Below are 18789 nucleotides of genomic sequence, written 5' to 3'. Positions count from 1 at the left end.
CAACATTAGTCATCAAGCTGGCTCAGTTGTACTGTCCTGGGGAAAAGCCAACCTCAAACTAACCATCTTACCAAAGGCAAAGGACATGAATAAAGAACAAGCATTTTCCTTTCAAATTTCTTTTTTATGTTTGTTTATCAGTCTGTGAAAATTCAGTTTACACTAATAAGCTCTTGAAAGTGAGAATAAATACATATTTATTCAACCACAAAATTGATCACCTACATTGTAACTGTGATGACCTCCTCCTTCCTTGTACAACCTGCCTGTGCTGGGTAAAGGATTCATTACCTAGAGCCTCTATCCAGCACAGAGCATTCAAAAGATGATTTGCACTAATTACTGTATTAGAGAAATGCAAATCAAAACTAGAATGAGGTATCACCTCACACCAGTCAGAATGACTATCATTTAAAAGCCTACAAGTAACAAATGCTAGAGGGTGTGGAGAAAAGAGAACCCTCCTACACTGTTGGTGGAAATATAAATTGGTGCAGCCATCATGGAATACATTATGGAGGTTCCTCAGAAAACGATATGCCGTATGATCCAGAAATCCTATTCCTGGATATACCCAGACAAAACGATAATTCAAAAAGATACACGGACCCTTATATTCATAGCAGCACTCTTCACAATAGCCAAGACATGGAAGCAACCTAAATGTTCATCGACAGATGAATAAGATGAATGGATAAAGGAGATATGGTATAATATACACAGGAATATTATTCAGTAATTAAAAAGAATGAAATAATGCCATTTGCAGCAACATGGATGGATCTAGAGATTATCATACTAAGCAAAGTAAGTCAGAGAAAGACAAATACCATATGATATCACTTACAAGTGGAATCTAAAATATGACACAAATGAACCCATCTATGAATCAGAAACAGACTCACAGACATAGAGAACAGACTTACCAAGGGGGGTTGCCAAGGGGGAGTAAGGGTGGAGCTGGGATGGACTGGAAGTTTGGGCTTAGCAGATGCAAACTATTATAAGAAGAATGCATAAACAAATAAGGTCCTACTGTACAGCACAGGGAACTATATTCAATATTTTGTGATAAACCATAATGGAAAAGAATATGAAAAAGAATATATATGTGTGTGTATGTATATACTTGAATCACTTTGCTATACAGCAGAAATTAATACAACATTGCAAATCAACTATACATGAAGAAACAGTTGATTGGTTTCAACTCTTGAAGACTAGAATTTGTTCTCCATGTTAGTAGTTGCATCAATTTTACTGGGGCATTCCCATGCCTTAGAGAACTAAAGCTAGGGGAGAGGATATTTGATTTGTACTCATTTGTGATCTTGATGTCAACTGATTCTTGATTCCAAAACTGGCAAACAATTCGCTCACAGTGGAAAAGGCTTGGATGGGGCAGAACAATAATGAAGCATGAAGTGCCCACAGGCTCTAAAGATGAGGTCACCAACCTGAAAACGCAGACTGGGGAGCCTGAGAGCCCCAGGACCTTCAGGCCACAGTAACAGGGCTGCCAGATAAAATACAATTTCAAATAAATATCTTTTTTTTCAGTCGAAGCTCCAATACTTTGGCCACCTGATATGAAGAGTCGACTCACTGGAAAAGACTGATGCTGGGAAAAGTGAAAGTTAGTCGTACAGTGATGTCCAACTCTGCGATCCCATGGACTGTAGCCTGCCAGGTCCTCTGTCCATGGAACTCCCCGGGCAAGAGTTCTGGAGTGGGTTGCCATTTCCTTCTCCAGGGGATCTTCCCGACCCAGGGATTGAACCTGTGTCTCCTGCATTGCAGGCAGATTCTTTACCAACTGAGCTACTAGGGAAGATGTTGGGAAAGAATGAAGACAAAAGGAGAAGGGGGCAGAGAGGACAAGATGATTAGATAGCATTACTGACTCAATGGACATAAGTTTGAGCAAACTCCTGGAGATAGTGAAGGACATGGAAGCCTAGCATGCTGCTATTCATGGGATTGCAAAAAGTCCCACACAACTTAGCCAGCCACTGAACAACAGCAATGTCCTAAGTATTGCATGGGGCATACTTATACTAAAAATTATTATTGATCTGACATTCAAATTTACTGGGCATCCATATTTTTCTTCTTTCTTTCCTTCCTTTTTTTTTCCTTATTTTTGTCTTTCCTTCCTCTCCTCCCTTTCCCTCCCCACCCCCTCACACCCGCACTCCCATTTTCAAAATCTAAAAACCCTACACAGGAATGGATGAAGGACAAATAAATGCACAGATGGGAAAAGCCAGATTGTAGGGAAAGAGAGAACAGTGCACCCAAATTATTCATTTCCCAAGTGTTTCTGATCCATGAGGCAGGACACTGGGTTAAGGAATTCAGATGTAAACCTTTGGGCCAGGGAGGAATGACTGAGGAATTGTGAGCAAAGAAGTGAGAACATGAGATTGTTATCTCATAACAATAGGTCTCAAAGGAGACACTTTTCCTTATCACTTTCTGCCTGAACCTCTGGCTCTCTTCATTAATATTTTAAGCATTAGTCAGAACCCACTGCGTACCAGGCCCTACAGGAGATGCAAAGATAAAAAAGACACTTCAGCTGCCCTCAAACAGTAACGCTCGAGTAGCAGAAAGTACGGGAGAAGGCAATGGCAACCCACTCCGGTACTCTTGCCTGGAAAATCCCATGGATGGAGGAGCCTTGTGGGCTGCAGTCCATGGGGTCGCTGTGAGTCGGACACGACTGAGTGACTTCCCTTTCACTTTTCACTTTCATGCATTGGAGAAGGAAATGGCAACCCACTCCAGTGTTCTTGCCTGGAGAATCCCAGGGACGGGGGAGCCTGGTGGGCTGCCGTCTATGGGGTCGCACAGAGTCAGACATGACTGAAGCGACTTAGCAGCAGCAGCAGCAGCAGCAAGTACAAAGGCTCTGCAGTTGCCTTCTGGAAACAGACAACTGGGTTCAAACTCAAGCTTTGACAGGTACTAGGTATTTCTTTGCACCAATTACTTGAGCTTTCCCCAATCTGGGAATGGTAAGTGGATTTGTCTTAAAGACATGTCATTTCATAATCATGAAATGAATTTAAAAGTTCTTAGACTAGTGTCTAGCACCTACAAAGTATATGTAAGTATTTGGTTTTAAAAACAAGCAACCCACAAGATACCAACTAAAAGGTTTCCTAAGAGACTGCGATGCAATCGCAGCAAAGAGAATACATGCCAGTATACAGGGAACAACAGGAGCAAAGATGCAGAGAATAAAGCGTAAAGTGGGTTTTAGGAATGGCAAGTAATTCACTGTGCTTAGAATTTTGGACTTTGTTAAAAGGAGTCCTGAGAAACAAAACAGAAAGAAGAGATGGGTCTCCGTTACAAAGGGCCTTGAATGACAGTCTAAAGAGTGGTGACTGTCCTGCAGGCACCTGAAGACCACGGAAAGTGAGCAAGGGAGAAGCATGATACTGGGAAAGGATTGTGCCACTGTGTATACTACAGAGGAGCCTGAAGGCTGGGGACTTGATAAAATAAAGAATGCTTGTTTCTGAAGCAAGTATCAGACATTGTGAGCAAAATGGTCCCTGTGCTCATGAGGCTACAGCCCAGCAGAGGACCAAGATGTTACACAGACAGCCATACAAATAAGAGTTAAAAAGGAAAAGTACAGAGTTTTCAGCTCATAAGGATCTAAGGTAGGTGGAGGGGCGAGAACACGGACCTGAAGAAGGAGTATCCAGCCAAGACGTAAAGATGCACACGAGTCGGCCAACTGGGAGTGCTGGAGAGAAGAGCTTGCCAGGCAGAGGAGCGGGACAAGCCCAGGCTCTGCGAGGAGGGGGTGGGCCCTCCAGACATTCTGAAAAGGCCAACGGGGGCAGAGCATCGTGGAGCAGGGAGAATGGGGCTTGAGATATGGGAGCATTAGGCAGGGTCAAGTCACCCTCCACCTTGGCTACAACTGGCTGAGTTAGAAATCAACACTTGACCAAAAGAAGGCCTCCACTAGGCTCTCTGGGTCCCTGTGAGGTTGGCCTGGAGTGAGACCAGACATCAAGTGCCTGAGTCAATCAGAGGTCCTCTCTGGCAGAGCCTGAACTTGAGACAGAGAGTGAGAAAAAGACTCAGAAAGAAAGAAAAGGTAACTGACAGATAAATACAATGCAGTTAAGTGGCAGCACAGAAATGAAGACATGGGCCATGGGTCAGATCGTTATTAAGGATCTTGGTCTTCCTCTCAAGAATAAACACTGGTGAGAAGTGATGGAAACCTGACCTAGGACCACAGAAGAAGAGATGAATTGGGGGAGGGGGTGACTTTAGAAATACAGCCACAAATCCTTTGGCATTTTCCCCTCAATTCACTTCCTGTTGAATGTGGGTTAGCAATTTGCTTCTATTAATAACATATAGAATAGGGCAAAACAAACATTGTATGACTTACCAGACTGGGTTATAGAGAGACTTCAGCTTCCATCCCAAGTCTCCTTCTCCCCCACCGCTACCATCACCCTTCCCCATCCCTCTCCCTGCCTGTGGGGAGAAGCAACTTGTTTTAAGCACACCTATGGAAAGACTTACACGGTGAGGAACAGAAGCCTTCAGGCAACAGCCAGCAAGGAATGAAGGCCTGCTGACCACCACATGAATGCTCTTGGACACGGACTCTGCAGCCCTCATTAAGCTTTGCAGTGATGGCAGCCCTGGCCAACAGCTGCCAAAACCTCAGGAGAGACCAGTTTAGCTAAGCCACCTAACCTCAGAAACTCTGAAAAATAATAAATGTGCTGTTTTAAGCTAAACTTTGGCATAACTCACTCAGTGGCATTAGATAATAAACACAGAAAGCAATGGATGAGATTGTGTCACATGGGCAGCACTGCTAAGACTTTGCAAGGATAACTGTTGGGCACCAGAGAAAAGAAATAAAAGAGATTCTGAGCTCTGAGCCTGGCTCACTGAGGTTCCGCTTTAGACAAGGGGAAGAACCATGGAAAGATGAACTCTGAAGGAGAAAGAAAACAATTTCCATTTTGAACTCGGTGAATCCAGATGCTGGATGCTGCAGAGATGTGGAAATATAGGCAGGTGGGAGAGTGGTGAGGGCTTCATTGATGGGTGTCACCTGGGCAGAGGAGGTGCTCGGTGGTGGAATGCATATCCATGGAGGGCAAGAAGAGAAGATGAAAAGAGATGAAAGGCAAACCACCAGAAGCACACACATTTATGGACCCAAAAGAGGAAAAAGAGATATAATGCTCAAAAGAAAAGGTGAAGACCCTAAAGAGAGATTTGGTATGAAGACATTCAACAGTGTCCAAAAACCAGAAAAATCAAGAGTAATCTCTGGAAGTTGTACCTCACAATGTACCTCTGTCTTTGGTTCACAATATAAACCTGCTCAATCCTTGTTGGTGCAAGTCAACACTGGCTGCACAGATGAAATCAAATGTCTACATCTATGGTATGGAAAACAAGATCTTGTGGTGACCTAGCAAAGCATTTTCCACCATATAAAGAAGAGGTGGCAAGAATACACAGAAGAGCCATTCAAAAAAGGTCTTAATGACCCAGATAACCATGATGGTGTGGTCACTCACCTGGAGCCAGACATTCTGGAGTGTGAAGTCAAGTGGCACTTAGGAAGCATCACTACAAACAAAAATAGTGGAGATGATGCAATTCCAGTTGAGCTATTTCAAATCTTAAAAGAAGATGCCATTAAAGTGCTTTGGAAAACACGGCAGTTACCACGGGATTCGAAAAGGCAAGTTTTCATCCCAATCCCAAAAAGAGCAATGCCAAAGAACATTACTGAACAGTTGTACTCATTTCACATGTTAACAAGGTTATGCTCAAAATCTTTCAAACTAGTAAACATTTCAGCCATCTGTGAACTGAAAAATTCCAGATGTACAAGTTGGGTTTAGAAAGGAGAGAGGAACAAGAGATCAAATTTCCAACGTTCATTGGATCACAGAGGAAGCAAGAGAGTTCCAGAAAAACATCTACTTCTGCTTCATTGACTATGCTAAAGCCTTTGTGTGGATCACAACAAACTGTGGAAAATTCTTAAGGAGATGGGAGTACCAGACCACCTTACCTGTCTCCTGATAAGTCTGTATGTGGGTCAAGAAGCAACAGTCAGAACCGGACATGGAAGAACTGACTGGTTCAAAACTGGGAAAGGAATATGTCAGGGCTGTATATTGTCACCCTGCTTATTTAACTTCTATGCAGAGTATATCATGTGAAATGCCAGGCTGGATGGATCACAAGCTGGAATCAAAATTCCCAGGAGAAATATCAACAACCTCAGATATGCAGACGATACCACTCTAATGGCAGGAAGTGAAGAGGAACTAAAGAAGCTCTTGATAAGAGTGAAAGACAAGAGTGAAAAAGTTGGCTTAAAATTGAACATTCAAAAAACTACGGTCATGGCATCCAGCCCCATCACTACATGGCAAATAGAAGGGGAAAGAGTGGACTTTATGACAGACGTTATTTCTTGGCCTCCAAAATCACTGCAGACAGTGACTGCAGCCAGGAAATTAAAAGATGCTTGCTCCTTGGAAGGAAAGCCATGACAAACCTAGTCAGTGTTCTAAAAAGCAGAGACATCACTTTGCCGACAAAGGTCTGTATAGTAAAAGCTATGGTTTTTCCAGTAGTCATGTATGGATGTGAGAGTTGGACCATAAAGGAAGACTGAGTGCCAAAAAATTGATGCTTTCAAAATGTGGTGCTGGAGAATTCTCTTGGAAGTCCCTTGGACAACAAGGAGATCAAACCCATCAATCCTAAAGGAAATCAACCCTGAATATTCATTGGGAGGACTGATACTAAAGCTGAAGCTCCAATACTTTGACTACCTACCTGAAGCAAAGAGCCAACTCATTGGAAAAGACCCTGATTGTGGGAAAGATTGAGGGCAGGAGGAGAAGGAGGTGACCAAGGATGAGATGGTTGGATGTCATCACCGACTTAATGGACATGAGTTTGAGCAAACTTCAGGCGATACTGGAGGACAGAGGCACCTGGAGTGCTGCAATCCATAGGGTGCAAAGAGTAGGACACAACTTAGCAACTGAACAACAACAGCAGCAAATTTTTCCCCAGGGCATCTATATCTCTCTCTCAAACTGCAGCAGAAGAATGTCCATGATTAGAATGCCCTGCTCTTTTCACAAGTGGGAATTTTTCAAGTTGCACAACCCAGAGGCCTTCTCATTTCCCTCAGGGTTTCCACTGCAGGGATACTTGGGAGGGTTGAAGAAGCAAAGGAAATGGTTTCCAGAACACGTGCCAGGCCTCCTGGAGAGAACTATTGGGTTGGCAAAAAGGTTCATTCACTTTCTTCTGTAACATCTTACAGAAAAAACCAAATGAACCTTTAGGCCAACCCAATAAACATCACTCACAACAAAACAGCAGTTTCTCCAGTAGCCTTTTACTTCTGAAGCATCTCCTGCATGTTCTGCCTTTCTCTATGTGCTGCTTCTTGTTAATCCACTAACTGATGACCTTCTCCACCTTCTTTTATAGCCTTGATTTACTAAAGTGATCTATTGCCTCATAGTTTCTGCTTATTGCCTTCTCTTTCCACATGTCTGGCTTGCTTTCTGACAATGGGCTACCTTATTTGCTGGTTAGTCTCTCTTCTCTCTTTTCTCTCTGGGTCTTTCTCTCCCCCATCTCAAGTTCAAACTTCCCAAGAGAGAGGCTTTGATTGGTTCAGACAGTCACGATCTGGTGCCACTTCAGGCCACCTCACGGGTGCTGGAAAGCCTAAATGAGATTGTCTTTTGATCAGGTGTTGGTTCCTGGCTCAACCAGTTGTGGCCAAGGTTGTGGGGGAGATGGGCACTGAACATGGAGAATTCCCTGTCGTCTCTTTTTCCAAAAGGAGGCAGTGGACCCAGAAACTTCTTTGAGTCTTAATGACCTCTGGCATACAAATGCCTGAAAGAGTTAATGATAAAAATGGTTTGGTAAATGCATTACTATTTAAAGAAGAGTTTTGCACAGTGTAACTTCTCCTATGATTGATATTGTGTTAAATATATGAACTTTATTCAGATTTTAGAAGGAATGTCTCAGGCAATCAGAAATTTAAGTAGACAGTTGTTCTATTAATAAAACTTGGATTTTTAAAAAGCACTTTTAAATAAAATCTTTATATTTAGAATTTTTTTTAAAAAAGTTTCAAAAACTTCCTCTTCTGTGTATAGATGTTCTATAAAGGTTTTTTCCTTTACTATTAGCTCAATTTAGCAGCAACTACCTGTGGTACTAAACCTCAAAGTAGCACACGCTGGTGGCTTACAGATGAAAAATCCAAAGTAGAGATGTAAAATTCAAGCAAGAAAGCCTTTGCTAAACTGAAAAGACCAAGTTATTTCAATAAACTCTGCTCAGTCTTAGCTGGTTAATTCCCCCTCTTTGTGCTTGTCCATTCATTGAGCACCACTACCTGGAAGGCATTTTGCTAGTCTGATAAGTTTATAAAGATGGCCAAGACAGAAACGCTGCACTCAAGGGGCTGCCTCCCAAGAGGGGAGAAAGGGGCTGCCTCTTTCTTCTCACCTCTCTTTGGTCGAGTTCATGCTCTCTTTCCTCCCTTCCCCTTTACTTTGTGCAGCTTTGGGAAACAGGTTTGTTGATATTCGGTTTCTTCTTTTTCTGTGTTTCTTTACTGCCCTTGTCAAGGGTTCACAGAAACCCTGACTCTGGCTCCAGGAACAGGTACAAACTGAATGTAACTGGAAGAAATGGGACTGGGGAGGGAGCATGTGTTTTCATTTATGTGCCTTAACGTTGTTCAAATTATCCTACACTTTTATTATAAATTGCTTTGTATAATAGAAAAACAAACCAAGTTAAAAAAGAGGTTTTTATATATAAAGAAGGAAAAGAAATGAGAAGGGATGGGCAACTGTGAACAAATGGAGTGGGTAAAATTTTCCATGACCCTACTGGCAAGATTATTTTGTTTTCATTGTTTTAAAAAAGCCATCTCAAAGGAAGTATTGTGGAGTGAAGGAGGAACATATTATAATCTGCAAATGACTGGGGGGAAAAAAATCTCTTTTGTCCTTTAGATTTGGTTGATTCCTGTAGATTGCTTTCTTATTCTTGAAATTCAAGGAACCTATTCCTCCTTCACTATAGAAAAGTAACTGACGTGATAAAATAAGCAAGCATTTGGGAAGCTGAGATTTTAGAGGCAGGGAATGGAAAATTTGGTGGTGAGGGGCCAACAGGGCATAGTCTCTTAGATGTGTGAGCTTCCTGTAATGTGGAATGCGTACGTGTAAAATCACCAGTCACTACATTTGCAATAACTTAATAACATGACCGTTCCTCCACCCTATCCTCCTTCCCCACACCAAGTTCTAGTTTCACTCTGGGCTACTTACTGTAAAGCTTCACAAAGAAAGAAGGAAGTAAACCTACAAAGGAGGCAGCAACGTGTTCCTCAAACCACATTCTTAACCTGATGAAAGCTTCTTTTATCATCTTTATTAGTAGTGCTACATGGTTCAGAGTGGATGGTCCAGATCTTACACTGAATCATCTCCTTGTGCCCTGGATCTTCCAAAGTTATTAATAATTATTCAGAATCTCACTGGGGTAGAGTTAGCAGGCAAAAACAACCCTAACCAGGGTCAGTTTCATTCTGCCCCAAGACTGTATCTGGTCCCTCACCTGAACTAAAAAGGAAGCAAAATATGTGATATTTAAGTCACCAGGTCCTTTCTCATGTCAGGGAAGCAATGAGAGCTCCTGTTTTATGCTATTCCTGCTAAAAGGTCCCTGTGTGTGTAACACCTAGTGGAATCAGTTCCCTGCTCCCTAAAAGCAACTACAGCTGCAGGGGAGAGGCAGCAGCTGGCCAGGGGTGGGGGGGAGGGATGGGGGTTGGCGGTGGGGGGTGTGGCGGAGAGACACCCGCAATCCCCAGCAGAGCACTAGGGGCTAACAGGGGAGATAATCGTGTTTGAGGAAACTGATAGGATCTGGAGGAAAAACCAAAGCTTAATACCTTGTCTGTCATTCCTCTGAAAAATTAGGAAATAGCAAAAGTAAGCAAATTGCTGTTTGAGTAGTGACTAAGGGAAGAAGGCAACTCAGGGCCCATAGCATTGTTCTAAGGCAGCTCTTGGATCCCAAACTGGGCTTGGAACCAAGCCAGTTAGAGGCAGATAGGTCTGTGCCAATGGTTAAGTTAGTAATAATTCAGAATAATGTTACACCCTTAGACAGATTCAAAGTGGCATTTTAAAAAGCTATTCAGTTAGCAGAGCCTGCCAGCTGACAAATGTAACCCTAAGAGAAGGCAAACCATGAGCATGTAAATATTTTAATTAAAGCTGAATATGAAACTCACTGTGCTTAATATTGAACCTGAGACTATTATCACCCACTGCTTTAATCTTAAATTCTGACAATGGTAAACATGAGTAGCTAGTGAGAATGTGATGGTCTGCTTAACAAAAAAAAAAGCATTTTTGAAATCACCCGAGGCTAAGATTATTAACAATTCTAAGAGCAATAACAAAAGTTATGAATGTTGGTTTACAAATTCTAGAAAAATATTGTTTGTCTGTCCTTTGATTTTATGAGGCAATTTTAAAAAACATCAATCAAAGACCTGCACTGAATCACCAGGTGTGAAGACAGGGTATGATGGGAAATCCAGATGGTCAAACCATCAGCAGAGTTTTTATATTTGTGATTGGTAGAGGGGAGGAGGCCTATGTTTGAAGTACAACAGATGGGAAATGCCAACTTCATCATTTAAAGTATTATCCTCGCTCCCTCCCCACAATCTGGAAACGAATGATGATGTTGCTCTGTTTAAAGACTACAGTCCTTTTCTAGATGACGGGGGACTTAACAGGCCCCTTTAGGTACCCTTACACACCTCTTTGGGTTAAGATGTCACCATCACTATCTTCATTAGTTAATAATAAGAGGAGTGGCTGCCAGTCATTAAAAAATAACAATCTTAGTAGAAAGTTGAAAATTATGTACACATTTTACAATTCTGAAAGGCAAAATGAAAAAATATTTTTAATGATGAATGATCAGGTAACAAAATGTGTAAATTAACATACACGCATGTGTGAGTACAGCCATACTTGAGCAATATTTAAGTAGCAGGGGAAAAAATGATACTTTGAAATGATTAGCACAATCTTAATTTTGGAAAATACTACAAGCTTGAAAGTGAAAGTGAAGTCACTCAGTCACATCCAACTCTCTGCAACCCCAAGTCTCCATCCATGGGACTTTCCAGGCAAGAGTACTGGAGTGGGTTGCCATTTCCTTCTCCAGAGGATCTTCCTGACCCAGGGATCGAACCCAGGTCTCCCACATTGTAGGCAGACACTTTACTGTCTGAGCTACCAGGGAACTTCCCACTACAAGCTTAAAGAGATCTAATTGGTGTGTCAAACAGCTCCCCTCACCCTCTTGCCTCAGGCAGGTAACAGCAAAGAGTTATTTAAGGTCATGTAAACAATAATGATCATAGCAAACACCCTCTTCTGACAACACAGGAGAAGATTCTACACATGGACATCACCAGATGGTCAATGCCGAAATCATACTGATTATATTCTCTGCAGCCAAAGATGGAGAAGCTCTATATAGTCAGCAAAAACAGGACCGGGAGCTGACTGTGGCTCAGATCATGAACTTATTGCCAAATTCAGACTTAAATTGGAGAAAGTAGAGAAAACCACTAGACCATTCCAGTATGACCTAAATCAAATCCCTTACGATTATACAGTAGAAGTGACAGATTCAAGGGATTAGATCTGATAGACACAGTGCCTGAAGAACTATGGACTGACATTTGTGACACTGTACAGGAGGCATGGATCAAGACCATCCCCAAGAAAAAAAAATGCAAAAAAGGCAAAATTGTTGTCTGAGGAGGCCTTACAAATAGCTGAGAAAATAAGAGAAGCAAAAGGCAAGGGAGAAAAGGAAAGATATATCCATTTGAATACAGAGTTCAAAACAATACCAAGGAGAGATAAGAAAGCCTTCCTCAGTGATCAATGCAAAAAAATAGAGGAAAACAACAGAACGGGAAAGACTAGAGATCTCTTCAGAAAATTAGAGATACCAAGGGAATATTTCATGCAAAGATGGGCACAGTAAAGGACAGAAATGATATGGACCTAACAGAAGCAGAAGATATTAAGAAGAGGTGGCAAGAATACACAGAAGAACTACCCAAAAAAGATCTTCATGACCCAGATAACCATGATGGTGTGCTCACTCACCTAGAGCCAGACATCCTGGAATGTGAAGTCAAGTGGGCCTTAGGAAGCATCACTATAAACAAAGCTAGTGGAGGTGCTGGAATCCCAGTTGAGCTATTTCAAATCCTAAAAGATGATGCTGTGAAAGTGTTGCACTCAATATGCCAGCAAATTTGGAAAACTCAGCAGTGGTCACAGGACTGGAAAAGGTCAGTTTGCATTTCAATCCCAAAGAAAGACAATGCCAAAGAAAGCTCAAACTACCACACAATTGCACTCATCTCACATGCTAGCAAAGTAATGCTTAAAATTCTCCAAACCATGCTTCAATAGCATGTGAACCGTGAAATTCCAGATGTTCAAGCTGGATTTAGAAAAGGCAGAGGAATCAGACATCAAATTGCCAACATCTGCTGGATCATTGAGAAAGCAAGAGAGTTACAGAAAAACATCTCTTCTGCTTCATTGACTATGCCAAAGCCTTTGACTGTGGATTACAACAGACTGTGGAAAATTCTTCAAGGCATGGGAATTCCAGACCATCTTACTGGTGAGAAATCTGTATGCCTCCTGAGAAATCTATATGCAGGTCAAGAAGCAACAGTTAGAACTGGACATGGAACAACAGACTGGTTCCAAATAGGGAAAGGCTGTATATTATCACCCTGCTTATTTAACTTACATGCAGAGTATATCATGAGAAACACTGGGCTGGATGGAGCACAAGCTGGAATCAAGATTGCCGGGAGAAATATCAATAACCTCAGACATGCAGATGACACCACTCTTATGGCAGAAAGTGAAGAAGAACTAAAGAGCCTCTTGATGAAAGTGAAAGAGGAGAGTGAAAAAGTTGGCTTAAAACTCAACATGCAGAAAACTAAGATCATGGTATCTGGTCCCATTACTTCATGGCAAATAGATGGGGAAACAATAGAAAAAGTGACAGACTTTATTTTTTGGTCTCCAAAATCACTGCAGATGGTGCTTGCAGCCATGAAATTAAAAAGACACTTGCTCCTTGGAAGAAAAGCTATGACCAACCTAGACAGCATACTAAAAAGCAGAGACATTACTTTGCCAACAAACGTCCATCTAGTCAAAACTATGGTTTTTTCAGTAGTCATGTATGGATGTGAGAGTTGGACTATAAAGAAAGCTGAGTGCTAAAGAACAGATGCTTTTGAACTGTGGTGTTGCAGAAGACTCTTGAGAGTCCCTTGGACTGCCAGGAGATCCAACAAGTCCATCCTAAAGGAAATCAGTCCTGAATATTTATTGGAAGGACTGATTTTGACGCTAAAACTCCAATACTTTGGCCACCTGATGAGAAGAGGTGAATCACTGTAAAAGACTCTGATGCTGAAAAAGTTAAAGGCAGGAGGAGAAAGGGATGACAGAGAATGAGATGGTTGGATGGCATCACCGACTCAATGGACATGAGTTTGAGTAAGCTTCAGAAGCTGGTGATGGACAAGGAGGCCTGGCGTGCTGCAGTCTGTGGGATCACCAAGAGCCAGACACGACTGAGCAACTGAACTGAACTGAACCAAACCAATAATGGAGAAAGAGAAAGGAACACAGTATCATCAAAAGTCACATTCTTAGGAGTTCCTTTTGTCTGTCTTTAAGTTCTGACCCCACTTAGATTACCCCTAAAATAGAGGAACAGTATGTCCATGCAGTCCATGGGGTCACAAAGAGTCAGATACTACTGAGCAACTGAACTGAACTTTTGAGGAAAATAGAGGAAAAAACTACCCCACCCATGAAGCAGCTGAATGAAAAGAAAATATAAATTGACCTTTAAAAGTATTTTGAATTAAAATTCTTTGGAAATGGATGATATAAATATAAGATTGGCCAATGTTCAAAACTGTTTATAATTTTTCTTTATTTTGCTTCAAGTAATTATTTATCTCAAAATGAAACCACAGTTATTTGTAAAGATGATGCTTTCTGGCTCTCAACTTGGGAATATTTGCCAGAAAACAACTGAGGTATACACTCAGTCAACAAATACATCCACACACTGGGGGAAAGCAGCCAGAAGCAGGCTTTGTCTCTGTAACCAATCTCAGCTGAACTTCTCTTCCTCTAAGGAAAAATCTGCCTCACTTTCATTTCAGTAGAGTCTTATCATGTTATTTGAAAAATCTTACAAATTAACCAAAAGATAAACAACATATAACATAAATGATCAAAAAAATTATAAGTAATTTTTAAATGGACAATGATTATTTGAAAGAATGTTTAGCTTCATTAAGAAGTTAACTCAAAGGAGTTAAAATAATAAGAAATATGAGATACTATTTTTCACTTGTCAAATTGGCAAAAATCTTTAAATAATATCTATAAAAATATGTACAATGGTGTATATACACTGCTAGTATAAATTGAGCCAAACTTTCTGAAGGAATATATGTATATGTACAGGTTTTAAAGCCTTTAAAAGAGTACATATTCTTAGAGCAACTAGATATCTAGAAATGTATCTAAGAAATCATCATGCTGCTGCTGCTGCTGCTGCTAAGTCGCTTTAGTCATGTCCAACTCTGTGTAACCCCAGAGACGGCAGCCCACCAGGCTCCCTGTCCCTGGGATTCTCCAGGCAAGAACACTGGAGTGGGTTGCCATTTCCTTTTCCAATGCATGAAAGTGAAAAGTGAAAGCTAAGCTGCTCAGTCGTGTCCGACTCACGGCGACCCCAGGGACTGCAGCCTACCAGGCTCCTCCGTCCATGGGATTTTCCAGGCAAGAGTACTGGAGTGGGGTGCCATTGCCTTCTCCCAAGAAATCTTCATAGATGTTGATATAGCTTCAAGTATGGTCATTACAGAGCTACATACATTGTCCAGAACTTGGAGGCAGCCTAGAGGTCCAACAATAAAGAATTGTTTCAATTTTTATAAAACAGCCATATGACAGAACATTATATAGAGGGAGAAGAATATGAATGTTCACAATGCATGAAAAGACTTCAACGCTACTTATTACACTATTTCAGTTTTGTATTCATGTACCCAAGATAATAGAAAACAAATCATGCTATCTGTGGTTATCTCTGGAAACTGGAATTATTTTGGTTTTTTATTTGTTTCTCATTGTTTACCTGTCTCTTCTATAATGCTCTTGTTACTAGTCTCTAAAAACAGTTGTTTGAGATATAATTCATATATCTAACAATTATGGTTTACTTCTACAATTAAGAAAAAAACCCATAAAATTATTCTTACCACTTAAGTTAAAGCTTTGGGAGGCAAACATTTCAATTAATATTTCATTTTGACTACTTTGACATTGAGTTGCTATCCCATTTTGTACAACATGTTGCATCTCAGAGCACCTTACACAGGGTCTTCTAGCCAAGTGGACCTCACTACAGATGGACAACTAATGACGTGTTCCTGCCAGAGTGCAAGTAATTAAATCTTGTTGGGGTCTTTGCTCCTTCTGACCACAAATTACACTATGAATAAGACAGCAAAATAGCCTTATTCCAAAGTCCTAAATATACATCATGTCCTCTTTCTGACACCCTGTGGGTCTTCATAGAATCCCCAGCATGACTCATACCAAGAGAGATGGCGTCCATTACATCAAGGATTTACAACCATGAAGAGGTGCAAAAACTTGGGCAGCTACAGACACAACTGAATAATTCAATTTCTAATGCTTATTTCATCTTCCATTAACACAAAAAACCTACCTTCTTAAATGTGAATAAAATTTGCATTCAGAGACATCTAAAATACTGGCCAATTCCTCACTGAAAAGACCTCAGTGATGCTAGGAACACTGAAGAGGGGAGTTGGGAGCAGTTTGCAAGCCTTTGGTTGCCAGGGGACACTTACCATCTGTGGGTCGAGGAAACTGAATGCTCTCGAACGGATGGCAGAAAGAGCCAAAGTGCTGAAAAACAAGGGTCAGTACAAGGATTAAGTGAAAGTGAAATTACACAGACCCAGAAATGCAAATCAATGTTCCTTAGCTCTCCTTAGAACTCGAGGTGCCCAAACACTCCATTGTTTCTTCGGATTACCTAGTGTCCCAAGAGATGCTTCAGTGATTCAGAGAAAAGAGATGAAATGCAGAGGGAAACAGCAGGCAGTGGCAGAATCTAATTTTATTTGAGAAGCATCTCCACAGTGTATAGCGGCCTTCTCATAGGGGGAAGAAATGCAGTTTGAGGTTTTTTTCCCTTTCTCTGCATTGCTTTTTACTACCTTTAGTAGTCCACATTCAAAGCTCAAAATCAGAGGTGATTTTAAAACCGGAAGCTAACCAGTCATAAGAGTTAAGAGGACACAAGCTTAGACATTTGTAATTCTCATCTCCATTTTGTTCTACCAAGTTGCCTAGTGTACAGGACTTCCGGCTGCAGGTAGAAAGATTCCTGAAATATAAATTTCAGGTAAGTAACGTCATGGTTCTCATCTCTAATGGAATTAGGAGAGAGGGAGGAAGGGAAGATGGAGGAATGGAGAAAAGGAGTCAGGGAAGGGTCAAGAGAGAGGTGATAAGTTGTGATAAGAGACAGGTGATTAAAAAAAAAAAGAAATGAGTACAAATTTACAAGACAGGTAAGGCAAGGCGAGTTAGCAAAGGGTTACAAACATGGGTGGGGGGAACAAAGGGCCCAGGCTTGAATCTAGGCTTCCAACTTGACTTCTGGGTGACTTGGCAAGTTACTTAACCTCCTGAGGGACTGTTAAGAGAGATTACATTTGGAATGGGGCGGGAGCCCAGTGAATCTTCAGTGACCACAAGCCCAACTGTCAGCCCCGTGGGTCCCAGAGGGAAGAGTGAGCCAGACTCCCAACCTCGACCCTCCTCTGTCCCCACACCTGGCCGTTTAGAGTTCTAGCCGCATACTAAAGACAGGAGACACGGAGCTTTTTAGTTGAAATCCTCGTTCTGTCACTTGCTGGCTGTTAGTGCATTAATTCATGCAACAAATACTCATCAACTGTTTGCAGTCTTCAGGTTCGGAACTAAGATTTGGTGAATGAAAATAGACATGGCCCTTGCCATCATGCACCTTACACTCTTGTGAGACAACCAGGTATTAATCCAATAATAAAGCAAATAAATATAAGATGAACACTATGGAGGAGAAGCACACAATGCCAAAAAAAGTACACACAAGTCCCTTGAAGAAGACACTACTGAGCTGAGCTTTGGCAGCTGAGTGGGTCTCAACCTAGGCTCTGAAAGGGATGGTAAGAACATTCCAGGCTGAGGGAACAGCTGGCTAGCTCGAGGCCCAGAAAACGAGGAGACTTGCCCCATGGGACCAGGCCAGGCGGGCATGGCACACCTGGCTAAGGACCCTGGTCTCTAACAGTGAACAAAAGTAGCACTGGAGGATTTTTAATCAAAAAAATCACACAATAATATATGACTTTTGAGAAGACCACTTAAGCTTAGTATTGGGACCAGATTTGAGGAGGTCTACTACAGAGCACTGGGGAGGCTCGTGAGCTGTCCATGGAGGGCAGATGGAGGCTGGGCTGGAATGGAAGTCAACAGGGGGTCTACGGGTGGACACTGTCTCCACAGGACTTAGAAGCTGGGTATCGAGAGAGGATTTCTCACTGGAGGAACTGGATGCTAAAATTTTCACTCACCAAGACAGGGAGCGCTGGGAGAATGCCAACCTGGGGGAGCCTTGCTCATAGGTTTGGTTTTTGACATGTTTATCTAGGGGTCCATGGGGAAGCCATTTAACCCCTCTAAGCCTTGGAATCCTTGTGAGGATTAAGTGAGATCATATGCTTGAATGTTTGGCACAGGGCAGATGCTAAGGAAATGGTAGCTAGTGTGTTATTGGGACCTCGGACAGGAAACATGAAGTAGCTTTGCCTCGGCCCTTCCACAGAGGGAAGCCTTCCACTTCACAGCTCACACGGCATCTTTCTTGATACGATATATGATCCACACATACATGATCCTAAAGCAGAAAGTCCCATCTGAGCAGAAAGTGAATCAGGATCCTTGGATCACGCTGGGGAGGTACTCACGTTTATTTATCTGCCCCGTTTTTTAAGTTATTAGGAAAAGTCAGGTTCTGAGACTTGTATATACAGTACTTTCTTATTCACCTCTTGCCTACAGGGGATGGTTCAATTGATGAACTTTTAGGATAAATACATCTGTTTGACAAATACTTCTTAAGCACCACCTTTATGTATGAACTATGGACTATAAAGATAAATGAAACTCATTCCTGTTCTTAACTCATTGGAAAAAAAAAAACCTGATGCTGGGAAAGACTGAAGGCAGGAGGAGAAGAGGGCAGCAGAGGATGAGATGGTTGGATGGCATCACCGACTCAATGGACATGTTATTGTTTAGTCACTCAGTCATGTCCAACTCTCTGCGATCCCACGGACTGCAACACGCCAGGCTTCCCTGTCCTTCACCATCTCCTGGAGCTTGCTCAAACTCATTTCCACTAAATCGGTGATACCACCCAACCATGTCATCCTCTGTCATCCCCTTCTCTTCCTGCCCTCAATCTTTC

General features: G+C 41.8%; 1 protein-coding gene across 2 annotated transcripts in view; it reads right to left on the bottom strand.

Moving 5' to 3' along the window:
- The window catches only part of EGLN3 (egl-9 family hypoxia inducible factor 3), a 392726-nt gene that overhangs the window by 80142 nt on the left and 293795 nt on the right, over positions 1–18789 (bottom strand). For both annotated transcript variants that reach the window (XM_070478037.1, XM_070478038.1), the window contains exon 4: positions 16118–16175. In XM_070478037.1, coding sequence (XP_070334138.1) covers positions 16118–16175 — 58 coding nt within the window. The remainder of the gene's footprint in view (positions 1–16117; positions 16176–18789) is intronic.

This window comes from Odocoileus virginianus, chromosome 16 (genome assembly GCF_023699985.2).
Source record: "Odocoileus virginianus isolate 20LAN1187 ecotype Illinois chromosome 16, Ovbor_1.2, whole genome shotgun sequence".
NCBI lineage: Eukaryota > Metazoa > Chordata > Mammalia > Artiodactyla > Cervidae > Odocoileus > Odocoileus virginianus.
The sequence above is the reverse complement of the archived record's forward strand: the minus strand, read 5'-3'. Positions and strand labels throughout refer to the sequence as shown.